At 39.7% G+C, this 12957-nt stretch overlaps 1 protein-coding gene across 4 annotated transcripts in view; it reads left to right on the forward strand.

Annotated features, from left to right (window-relative positions):
• Positions 1-7420, forward strand: part of fgfr3 (fibroblast growth factor receptor 3) — a 36999-nt gene extending 29579 nt beyond the window's left edge. For all 4 annotated transcript variants that reach the window (XM_053232626.1, XM_026935766.3, XM_034302745.2 and 1 more), the window contains exons 14-18: positions 567-689; positions 1200-1270; positions 2537-2674; positions 4027-4132; positions 4283-7420. In XM_053232626.1, the coding sequence (XP_053088601.1) occupies positions 567-689; positions 1200-1270; positions 2537-2674; positions 4027-4132; positions 4283-4447 (603 nt within the window). In that variant the 3' untranslated portion in view covers positions 4448-7420. The remainder of the gene's footprint in view (positions 1-566; positions 690-1199; positions 1271-2536; positions 2675-4026; positions 4133-4282) is intronic.
• Positions 7421-12957: the final 5537 nt, after the last annotated feature.

Genomic DNA, 12957 nt, shown 5'->3' on the forward strand with positions numbered 1-12957 from the left:
AAATGTTAAATAAACATCTCCTTACAGAAAGCTTATATGAACAATTGTTGTTGTTTTTTTTGTTAAATAACAATACTTTTTAGAATCTATTTATTATTAGGCTAGATTATGTACAAGTCCCTGTGAATTAGCTGTTATTATAGAAATGGGTACATATTAGAATGAGTGCATTAATATAAACCTGTGATTTGTAATACATGCTGTTACAGAAAATTAAATACCTTCTGAGCAATCATATTTGAGAATTCAACACCACTGTGGTGTAAGAAATGAAACAGGGTTGAGTCTCAATGGCCACTGACAATTTTGAACCCATATGGATTTGAAAGGACTACTGTGTTGGCAGATTTAAAATTTCACACCCTTTTGCAACTACTCCACCATGTCGGTGCAGATGTGTTCCTTTCTGGCCATGAAAATAGCACCTGGGCAAGAACGGGGAAAAATGGCATGCATTCAACTGAAAAGAGAGCTCTTACTGTTAGATAAATTTCTTTCACATGAATTGAATGATGTTTGTGGCAGACACATGATTAGTGGTGATCACCTCTCCTCTCTGTGTGTAGTGTATCCACAGAGACCTGGCGGCCAGGAACGTTCTGGTGACGGAGGATAATGTGATGAAAATTGCTGACTTTGGTCTGGCCAGAGACGTGCACAACATAGACTACTACAAAAAGACCACCAATGTGAGTCATTCCAGTTTCTCAAATGCTTGAACCAAATGGTTATGGATGACTCAACTGTCGATATGTAGTTTGTTGCTGTTGGTGTAATTTGGCTTTGCTGGCAATGCCAATTTTTTTATGCTGAAAAGACAAATACTGATGACATTCTTCTGTAAAAATGCATAAAATAAACCCGAAATATTCTGTTTCTGTGAATATTACAATGATATGTTCTGGAAAACTGTCATGCCCAAGTGTCCAACTAAAAGAGGGTTATTCACACTGTTGCTTGGTGAACCATGTGTATGTGATCGGGCAGTAGGAGAAGTTCAGTAGAGGACACAGCTTAGAATCCCAGTGATCTAAGGGGTTTTAGCTTGTGGGAATGTTTAAATGTGCTCTGTGGTGGAATCGGCGTATTAGATGGGACAGTAGAGGATTAGAACAGCGCCGTGTTGATGTTAGCTGGGTATCTATGAGTCCTGCCGGCTCAGCTCATCTCTTGTTCTGATCCGCTGTGTATGCTTTCAGGGTCGTTTGCCTGTTAAATGGATGGCACCGGAGGCTCTGTTTGACCGGGTCTACACACACCAGAGCGACGTGTGAGTTGACAATGCAACGCATACCTGTTATTTTCCCCTTCACTTCCCCTTTTCTTCACAACATCCAGTATGCCAGTGTTTGAACACAATGACTGTATCTGTTAGCATCAAATGCAGCTGAGCGTGTGTTTGTGTGTGTTTCTGTTATTCATCGATGCACACATCCCATTTTGTTTTTAATGGTGTGTGTGTGGGGGGGTGTGTGTGTGCAAGATGAGAGCAGGTTCCGGTAAATCACAGTTCGCACAGTCAGGCTTGATTGGTATGTCAGTGTAACACTGTAATACAGTGATACAATAGTGGCTCCCACACACACACACACACACACACACACACACACATGCACACACAGTGCAATATTTCCCAATGGAATGTAATCATTCTTACCTAAACTCAGACTGCAGTAGTGAAATCATATTATTAGCTCTAGGCGCTACAATACTGGAAAAAGAAGTGCTTTATTTTTGCATCTACTGTGTGTGCGCGTGTGTGTGTGCACACTCCGCCCATAAAATTGTTGCCTGCTGATGTGTGTGAATAAGATTTGAGTCTGACATAAAGTTAATGAATGGATACTGATGAGATGATGGGCCAATTATTCAGCATTCATAGAGATTCTTATGTTGTGTGTGTGTGTGTGTGTGTGTGTGTGTGAGAGAGAGAGAGAGAGAGCGAGAGAGAGTTTAGCTAGCAAACGTGAACTGGCTCTTAGCTCCCCTTGTCTTTCAGCGTGGCTAATTTGATTAGCACTGCACAGTGGGGGTGTGGAAGAAATAGGGCCAAACAAAAGAACCCTGAGTTAACAGAACAGCTTGTGATAACACACACACACACACAATAACACTGCTTTAATGGACTTGCCTCTCTTATCACAGACACACATTATAAGCCTCACTGAGAACTGGCCTCTCACATCCGCCAACAACCGAACACCCCAGAGAGAGTGAGACACTAAGAAAGACAGAGAGAGAGAGAGAGAGAGAGAAGTGAGGGAGATTTTTACAGATTTTCTCTAGTTTTCTGTGGTGTTTCCACATCTTCTTATCCATACAAGATGATAAATTCAACAATTTTATGTAACAGTCTACAACCAGAGTCATAAAAAGTGGTCCCAGTATTCATCCAGATATTCACGTCGTACAGTGAGCCATCATCCTCTGTCCAAAATGCCCTTGTGGCTCTGTCCACTTGTCCACCCACAGGTACTCTCTTTCTGATTGCCTTTTTCTTAGTCTATATTCACCTTTGGCTTTTGTGCTCTTGCAGCTGGTCGTACGGAGTGTTGCTATGGGAGATCTTCACTCTAGGAGGATCACCGTACCCCGGCATTCCTGTCGAGGAGCTCTTTAAGCTGCTCAAGGAGGGCCATCGAATGGACAAACCTGCCAACTGCACTCATGAACTGTATGTCACTGACACACTCACCTCACCACAAAACCTCCAATACATTTAATCCTGTGTCTTTTCATTCTGCAGCAAACATTTAATAAGTGTCTCATACATTAGTGAATACTGTTCATCAGTTTAGTGTTCATGTGTGCGAGTATAGAATTCTATATACCTGCAATGTGTTAATGTAGTGATTTCTAACATTTTTTGTTAGATGAATCCTTCAGTCAAAAATATTTGCCTTAAATAATCATTGAGATTTTAACTAAGGAATACAACATGGGACATGCTGTTATTGGAAAACAGTCCACGACAGGGTGGTGTGATGCCCCAGTGTTTTATTCTTTACTTAGCCAACAATTACAATTTTCCATAAGTCACAGAATGACACGTCGTCCATTTTATCCAGTTATGGTTACATTTATTGTTGTCTGTGAGACAAGTTACAGCAGCAATACAATAGTCATTCCCTCACCAGCCTTAATAAGTTAATAAGACAAACAGTTGTTTGTCTTCTTGCCAAGAAAGCAGAAAGTTCTCTGTCCTGGAGACTCTCCCATGGTGGAAAACTTAGAAAGCTTTAAAACATCTTTACCTCCGACTTTAACAAAGCACTGACACTGGAGACTCCTTAAAAAATAAACTAAATGTCTCCTTGCAAAAAGATTCACCATGTGTTTACTTTATTAATTAATAACAGTCAGTTGTCTTGGATTATGTGGCCAGATAAGTCCCTGTGAATTAGCTGTTACCATAGAAACAATAAGATATTATTATGTGTGCAATAAAATAAACTTGTGATTTGCCTTGCATCAGAGCTGAGCTGTTACAGAAAATTAATCCACACTTCTGACCAGTGTAAAATAAGTGTATCTGTATCTGATCTGTAAAAATCTGTAAAAATAAGTGGCTCTCTCTAGCGAGAACCATTCTTTAGCGAATGCTTGCATTTAGCTAATTATCAAACTCTTATCTAAGCCAGTGGTTCCCAACCTTTTTCTATGAAGCCTTCACTCTTATGTTTCAGAAAACTGGAGATCCACTGATCTAAGTTATCTAAGCTAAACATTAATTTCCATGACAAAACAATTCTGACACTATGTTCAAATTCACTACATATACAGTACATTCAAACTCACAGTAAAGTGTTACATGTTGATTGTTTAAATTTAATTTGACATTGACATTTTAATCACATTGTCACAACACCCCCCTTTTAAAAAACCCAGCACTGAATAAATGTATTGCTAGTACATCTGTATTGATGTACCGATGAAATATGCTTTGACAATAATATAATATGAATTTATTTTCTCAAAAAAGGTGAAAATGTGGTACAATGAATGATACTTATGTCCTACTTTTAGGTATATGATCATGCGTGAGTGCTGGCATGCTGTTCCGTCTCAGAGACCCACATTCAGACAGCTGGTGGAGGATCACGACAGGGTTCTCTCCATGACATCAACTGATGTAAGAGCGTCCACATATTCTCTCTCCATCTCTCCTTCACTTTCCCGCTATTATATTACTACTCAGTGCCTCAGAGATATACTCAGCTGTTATGTATTAAGAGAAACCCCAGCATTTGCGTGTGCTTGTGTGTGTGTGTGATCTCTGCAGGAGTATTTGGATCTCTCAGTACCGTTTGAGCAGTACTCTCCCACCTGTCCAGACTCCAACAGCACCTGCTCCTCCGGAGATGACTCTGTGTTTGCTCATGATCCCCTGCCTGACGAGCCATGCCTCCCTAAACACCACCACAGCAATGGCGTCATACGGACATAGAGGCTTGAAACACAACAGCAGCAGCATTATACGGGTGTAAACAGCTTAAACACGACAGCGGACATCAACACCCTAAAATTCATCATAATAACGGCATTATGAGAACATAAACACCCTTAAGAGGAAGTTGGAGCGGCCTCAGGGGTCAAAGACAGGTCACCCTTCAATCCCCTGATAAACATCCAGATAGGAGGAGGCTCAGTGTTGCACAGCGCGCTCCAGTTCTCCAGCCACACCGAACTAATCCGCTCTGCACACTGCGTAGTTCGAGTGGGAAAGAAAGCTGTGTGTACACAACATCGAGGCTACCATCACCACGTTTCCTCTTCCTCATGCCCTTCTTCTGTTTATAAGCTGACATTCTGCTTTTTTGAAAATCGTGCTTTTTTAAAGAGAATTCCTATTTTTCTACTCTGCCAGTTTATTTTTCTTTTAATGCTTGGCATTTTGAAGGGTGAAACCATTCCGTGCCTATCGAACAAACACAGAACCAGTGGAACAGTGGGGACTTACTATACAGTAGCTACATATTAGTGACACTCCAAGTGTCATTCCATGTAGGACAACTTGGAGCTGATGGGAAAATATTTGATTTGCGTGAGAATCAAACTTAAACCATTGCTTTCAAACATATGGCCAGTTTCGTTTTTTAACTATTACTTGTTTTTTTTTTTTCACGAGAACTTCTGACATGCCAATCTTTTAAAGGAGAAGAGTCCCAGATGTGAGATTTGATTTGAGGAAATATAATTGTGCGTTTTGTATGTATCTAAATTTTCTATTGTAAATATACAGATATAAATATGTATCATATTGCAGTCCACAGCAGTGTATGTAAGAGAAAAGAATTGATTTAAAAAAAAAAATAGTTTAAAAACAATGCATTGCAAATGAGCATACATTGTTGAGGTCATGTAAACATTTAATCTTAAAAAGCTAAAAGTTTTATTTGAATTAACATGTATATTTGTAAAGCTATTTATAGACTTAACATAATGATTTTAAGGTCTAAAATTATAGTCTAGGGTTTTGGTACTGTAAACAAAGGGTTTTTTTGTTGAGTTTAATTTTGTAAGTTATTTACAACAGAGGTACAGCATTTTCTCAGCCAGTGGATTTGTTTTTTGTGGCTTTTTTCTTTATTTTCTTTTGTGTTCCATCTCTTTGTTTACAGTGGCAAGAATGTATAAATACTATTGGCAATATAAGTAACAGCATAATGCCATGAACCAGAAGTTAAGTTCTGAGATGAAATGAGAGTGCCACATGTTTTTCACTGTGTTGACTGTGATCTCAGTGTTAATATCAGTGGAATACAGGGACCACATGTGATTTTTCTCTGGAGAAGAAATTGTCAAACTTCTGAGAACTAAAGAATTCAGCACTTGCCAGAGTTTAATGTTAAAAAAACACTATAAACTAATATTGTATATAATTTTATACAGCTTCCCTACAGCTACCTTTGCCTTGTCAGCCCTACAAAGTAACCAATGCAGTGATTTAAAATTTTTTCCAACACAGGTAAAGTATTATAGAAAACTAAAGTTTTACAGAAGAGACAGCCTTCTCAGAGAATGAAGACTGTGGTCCTGTATGTCGCTCTTTGATATGAAGGAATGCTTTGTGGTTAAAACCCAGATGGCATCAATTAAGACAGTAGAAACTATATGGTCAAACCATTTTATAAAAGTGTGTTTTATGATTGCTTTTTCATTTATGCTAAAAGAAAAGTGTGAAATACTGCGAGGTATCTTCCATCTCTATATTTGTACAAAGTGCCAAAATCTTCCATCTGCCAAACTTTTCTGTTCTAAGTCCAGATTCTTTCTTCCTCTTCGATCTGAGAGTGAGTTGCTGATATGTGATTGTCTCTTGCTTTGTGAATCAAACAATGCATTGTGGGAAGGTTTGGTTGTGTCTCAGGGTGTCCTTAGACAATTGTGCATGTACAGATAACTGGCAATAATGTATAAAGGGACAAAGGAAGAGACAAGGTGATGCACTTGCTGCTAAAACAAACAAAAAATGTAGATTTAATATCTGAGGAGTGTAAAGCTCTTTTTCTGTCCTGTCAAACTTATTATGATCGGCCCATTTTCTATTCATCAAGTGCCTGGCCCAAAGGGAGGGTTTGATGTTTTTCTAGAGGTTTTGAATGTACAGCCACAGCAGCAGAGACATAAGCAGGGTGTTTCTTTAAACAAATTTCGTAAAGCACTTCTTTACTGTTGTTGTTGGATTACAGCACCCAAGACGTTCATTGGGAAAGTTCCATCTCTTCTTCTTCCAATCGAGAGAGGCCATTGTCCCAGAAAGAGAGCGCTCATTGTTTATTTGGCATGTACTTATTGAAACACGCTCTTTCTCCTGAATGGCTCTCCTCTGTATGACCTTTAACCTCTGGTTCACCTGCAAAAATCCCCCTATACTCTACTACTGAAGGCCCTGCACCCCACCAGCACTGAGATGCTGGTCCTTTCCCCACAAATATTTATTGTATTTATAATTTAGTTTGTTTAGATGTGCATACAGTGGTGTTGGTTTCATGACACTTTTGTAATCTAAGATGGAGGTAGTACCAAGATGTGTTTTGGGGTTGAGGAGGGTTCAATTCCAATGAAAATGTTTACATTCTCTTCCAGACATCATGCTTTTCCTGCCGCTTTTGAACTGGCTGGAATGATTAGCAATATGGTCTAATGACCACACTATTATTCATTCAACTTTAATCTGTCTTTTCTTTTAGCTCTATGTGATAGTGCCATTCAGCTCTTATTAGAAGATTTTACAGTTAAATTACAGTTTTAATTTGCAGAATATTACCATGCATTGAGTAGATTTGATATAGGTTGATGATTTTAACTAGGATTGAAAGTGATCTTTGCAGTATTTTCTCACAAAGGAAGTTGGTCCAACAATGCATTCCATGTAGACTTTTTGGAGGAGTTAAATAAAGTTTGCTGAATTAAAGTAGCAATTCATTCAGCCTCATTCTGTTTCTCTCACCTTCTAACATAGAGACATGTGCAAACAAAGTTTACTAATGATTTTACATGAATGCCTTCTTTTATTTTTCATCCATGTCCCTACTCTGAGAACATTCCACTGTATTTCTGTTTCACCCACAGCAGTGAACTTACAGCTCCGTACTCACAGTCTGTGCCTGACAAAACATTGCTGTTAATTAAAAGATTTTCAATAAACACACTACATAAAAATGGTGATATTTTATTCTGTGCACCATGGTATTACTGCTTTTACCTTCCCTTTGTTTTCTACTTGGATTAATTTCTTGAACAGTTTTCTTGTAGTAGACTGAAAAAAAAAAGTTTTTCCACTTTCTCATTTTAGCCTTTGATTCTGATTTAAAATTGTAATATGTATATAGGTTTGTGGACACCCATATGTGGTTCTTCCCCAAACTGTTGCCACAAAGCTGGAACTACACAGTTGTATAGGAGGTCTCTGTATGTTGTAGCATTATAATTTCCCTTCGTTGGAACTAAGAGGCCCAAACATGTTCCAGCATGACAATGCCCCTGTGCAAAAAGCGAGCTCCATGAAGACATGATCTGCCAAGTTTGGAGTGGAAGAACTTGAGTGTCCTGCGCAAAGCCCTGACCTCAACCCCACTGAACACCTTTCGGATAAATTGGAAAACAGAATGCTCCCCATAGCCACACTCCAAAATCTAGTGGAAAGCCTTCTCAGAAGAGTGGAGGTGTGTGTGTGTGTGTGTGTGTGTATATGTATATATATATTTCGCCTCATGAAACCATCTCATATAGCCAGCCCTGAGTGCCCTAGGCCTAAGGAATCCACTGACATGTGGAATATGGACTCACTCATTTTCAGTAACTACTTATCCTGGTCAGGGTGGTGGTTGATCCAGAGCCTATCCCAGGAACACTGGGCATGAGGTCCCAGTCTATCTAATGGCACAATAGCACACACTGACACATGCGATAATACCTAGGGGCAATGTAGCATAGCCGATCCATCTACTGGCATTTTTTTGGGGAGGTGGGAGGAAACTCATGGGAGGTAGGAGGAAACACATGGACACAGGAAGAAAATGCACAGAGACTCAGTATGTACAGTAACCCGAGCTCAGGATCAAACCGGGGACCCTGGATCTGTGAGGCAACAACTCTACCGGTCACTGGAATCATTTCAATAAAATCTGTTGGTCCTAGGCCTGGGCATTATGCATTTACAGTTAAGTAGATAGTAATTCACTTTGCACAAAAAAAATCTAAAAGAAACAATTAAAAGCAAAAAAAGTTTTAGGTAAGAAGGCAGAGGTGTGTGTGTTGTAGTCCTGCAGGCTCCCTGGGGTCTAAAGTCTCAAATATTGTCAGAAGAGTAACATACTGTACTTCCCCAGAGTGCTGAAGACTCTCATTCATTGTGTGTGTGTGTGTGTGTGTGAGTGAAAGAGTCTCTTTCACAAAAGTATTTGCAGTTAAATGAATGTTTCTTTTGCAGAGCTGTTTGCCAAGCTCCCGTTTTTCTCAGTCCTTCATGTAGGTCACTTTATCATCAACATGCTGAGTGTAAAGAATAAATCTAGCCTCAGGTTGAGTTTGTTATGATCATATGAATCGCTAAACTAAACCCTGATACTGATCTTAACAAGTGTATCACCTGTAGCTGATCTCAAGTTAGTACAGTCTGAGTCCTCATCAAGCTTTACCTCTGATTGGCACCAGTAAACTGAGACTTAGACAGTACAACTGTGTAAGTGTGAAAAAAGAAAAATCTGTCAAATCAAAGCTCAGAGATCTCTTGGCTGACTTCATCTACATTTGATAACTACAACAAATCTCTAATATGGTAATTAAAAAAAAAACTGTAACAACAATCTGAGTATCATCATCAATTCTTAGACCTTCGTAGCAGAAGCTTTTTTTAATGAATGTTGCATATATGCATTTATCATAATCAGAGTTGTATTAACACCACATGAGTGTGTCAAGTGAATGGAACGCACTAAATGAATGTTCTGGTGGTAACAGCTGAAGCTGGTGTAGATACCACGTTAAAACCAGGTGTGTGTTTATGTTTAGGCTTTTTAGTAGAAGTACCAACCACTGCATCACTGTGGTCAGTTGCTAATCTGTTTTGCAGTATTTCTATTCTGGCCTGTGGATTCCATAGGGGTTGTCTGGTGTGTGTGTGTGTGTTTGTGTGTGCACCATGGGTTTTTTCTGTAGTCTTTGCTGGTTTGTGTCCTCAGTCAACATATTTGAATATTTTTCTGACCAGAGAAACAGACCAAAACGGCCCACTGCATAAACAAACCTAAAAACAGAGATAACTCATTGCCTGTGTGTGTGTGTGTGTGTGTGTGTGTGTGTGTGTAGGTGTAGGTGTGTGTGTGTGTGTGTGTATTCTGTATGTGCTGGACTCATGTGTTGCCAGGCTTCTCTGTAATTTTCTTGGTTAACTGTGTAGTGCACAGTGGTCTGGAGTGCACACACACGCACACACACACGCATTTATCTGGGGTTTGCAGTAACAGGCTGAAACTAGGAGGCCTGAGCATAATTAATAGTTTCGCTGTGGTTACAGGGAGAGCAGGATCACAGTATTTATTTTTTACTAAATTTAATAAAGTAAAAACATGGTACTTCAGCGGTATGTGTGTGTGTATGTGCGTGTGAGTATGTGTGTGAGTTTGGCTGGAGCTAGGCCCTGACCAGACGAGCTGTTTACCGTTAGTCTGTGGCGTTTGACGGCACTCCAGCGACATTTTTCAGCCCTATTAAAAAGCCGACAGCAGACACCAACGCTTATGACGCAGAGAGGAAAAGCGGGATGGGGGGAGGAGGGGGAGTGAAAAATGACAAGAAAGTGAGAGGGAGAGGCTGCGAAAGGAGCAATGTGTCAAACATAACGTCAGTCTGGAGTCCTGTGCAGAGCCTTGGCTCTTTCTTGGAGTGCTTGGGTGAGGATGGGGGACTCCCCACCTTGCTGAGAGCAGTGTGTGTGTGTTTACTGGGACTACAAGTGATGACTTTCAGAAATGCTGCCGCACAGAGCCTTCCAGCTCGGCAGAATGTGAACTCTGTGTCCTGGACGTTAGGAGATGAGTACGACTGCTCCACATAAGCCTGGAAGAATTATGCGAGTGTTTAGTAGAGTGGTTCAGTAGTTTAAGGCTCTGTGTGTGTGTTTGTGTGTGTGTGTACATTGTGGTTGTGTGCTTTTAAAGGACCCTATAGTTTGAATTGGAAGGATATATGCTGATTATTCCCATTTTTATATGACAATTGAGGGTTTTGTGGTTTTATTGGAGGCTCCAAGAGCCAGTGAAGCTTGACCCCGACCCAGACCGAGCTCAAACTAAACCTCCCACTTTGCTTCACAAAAACACATACACACTGGCTCTTTTTTAGTTATTGTAAAACATAATCATAACAAAAATAGCAAAATGTTTATTAAAGTCACATAAGTAAATCATGATGTGATCAAAGAAATGAAATGGCTCCATGCTTTCAAACTGTGGTATATGGTTTAAGCACTGTATATGCCAATGTGTCCTTGTGTTCATGGTGTGTGTGTGTGTGAATGGTCTTCTCCTGTAACTGGACCTTGGAATGTTTTCAGAATAACTATGCCAAATCAGCAATTAGTGTGTGGGACAACCGTGAAGAAGAGTGAGGATCAGGGACAGGTGTCCAAAAGACACACACATGTGTGCACACACACAAAGAAAGAAAGCAGAGAAACAATCATCGTGGAGAAGTGTAGGTTTGCATGCTGGAAATGTCAGCTATGTGGAATAACTAGCTAAGAGTCATGCCACACATCAGGCTATCAGCACAGCACAACAATTATCTAAATGTCTGACTCTAAGGCTAAAAGCTTCTCCACCTCTCTGTGTGTATACAGCCAAGCAGCTAACCTTTAGAGAGAGAGGGGGAGGGCAGGGGTGCTGGAGTGAGGTTTGGTCCTTGCCTGTCTTCAGACTGTTTAGACATTCTCCTGACTCAAGCATTCACTTTGTGGAATAAATAGTAAGCTTGTGGGGGGTCTGAAATAGCTACTCATGTGCCTTTTCAAAAAAAAAAAAAAAAAAGCAGTTGGTAAGACGTAGCAATGCTCTCAGTAAGACTGAAAAGTGAAAAGTAAAGTCACTAAGTGACTTTGTACTTATTGTTAATGGGATACAACTACAGAAAAATTTTAGCAATATTTCTTTAAAAATAAATAGTATTTTATAGTTATATTTTGTGGTTGCACGCACATTCAGTGTTTGACAATCCACTTTCTAAATGCAGTTTAACCTAGAGTTCAGCTAAAGTTATCCTTAGCATTAACCTCAACATAGTTTTAAAATGTTTTTTCTCTGTGATACTAAAGATCTGTCTATAAATAATTAACTAATGGGGGTATTGTTCCTGAGTGGCGCAACAGAAGAGTGTTTGGGGAGAAAATGATTGGCAATAGCATCTTCTCAACAATATGAATCACCCAAAATTCTATTTGCAATTTTTTTTTTTAATTGGGCAACTATGCTAAAAATTATGTATAAAATGCTGAATATGCTAGCTATGTAGGTCTAATAATGAATCCAGGTAGCTGGATTAAAGAATATTCCTCAATCTGATTTGTACATGAGACTACTGACATCACCTATTACCTATTATTGGTTTGAGCCCTGGGTTTTGCCTGTGAAGACTGCATTTGTTTTTTAAAAAGGATAAACCAACATGAAGACCAGGGAGTTGAGCTATTTTTAAGCTATTTTGAAGAAATAAATCAGAGCCATTGCACAAGCATTGGGCATAACCAATACAACAGTTTGGAATGTCTTGAAAAAGAAGGAAACCACTGGTGTACTAACAACCAGACATGGAACAGGTCAACCAAGGAAAACAACAGCAGTTGATAACATTGTCACAGTTGTGGGGGAAGAAAAACAGTCAGTGACATCACCAACAACCTCCACAGGGCAGGGGGAAAGTATCACAATCCACCATTTGAAGAAGACTTTGAGAGTAGAAATGTAGAGGCCATGCCACAAGATGCAAACCACTCATCAGCAGTAAGAATCAGAAGGCCAGATTGGAATTCACAAAAAAAAATACAGAGGTGAGTATACGAAAGAGAATACAAAAGTCCTGGAACCAAGATTAATCTCAACCAAAGTGGTAGAAAGGCCAAAGTGTGGAGAAAGAAAGGATCTGCTCATGATCCAAAACAAACGAGCTCATCGGTCAAGCATGGTGGCGGTAGTGTCATGTCTTAGGCTTGCATACCTGCTTCTAGAACAGGCTCTCTAATCTTTATTGACGATGTAACTCATGACGGTAGCAGCAGAAAGAATTCAGAAGTCTACAGAAACATTCTGTCCAATCTAATTGAAAGGAATTTCATCATGCAGCAAGACACATGACCCAAAACACACTACCAACACAACAAAGGACTTCATCAGGGGAAAAAAGTGGGATGTTTTAGACTGGCCAAGTCAATTGCCAAACTTTAACCCAACTGAGCATGCA

This window comes from Pangasianodon hypophthalmus, chromosome 3, assembly GCF_027358585.1.
Source record: "Pangasianodon hypophthalmus isolate fPanHyp1 chromosome 3, fPanHyp1.pri, whole genome shotgun sequence".
Taxonomy (NCBI): Eukaryota; Metazoa; Chordata; class Actinopteri; order Siluriformes; family Pangasiidae; genus Pangasianodon; species Pangasianodon hypophthalmus.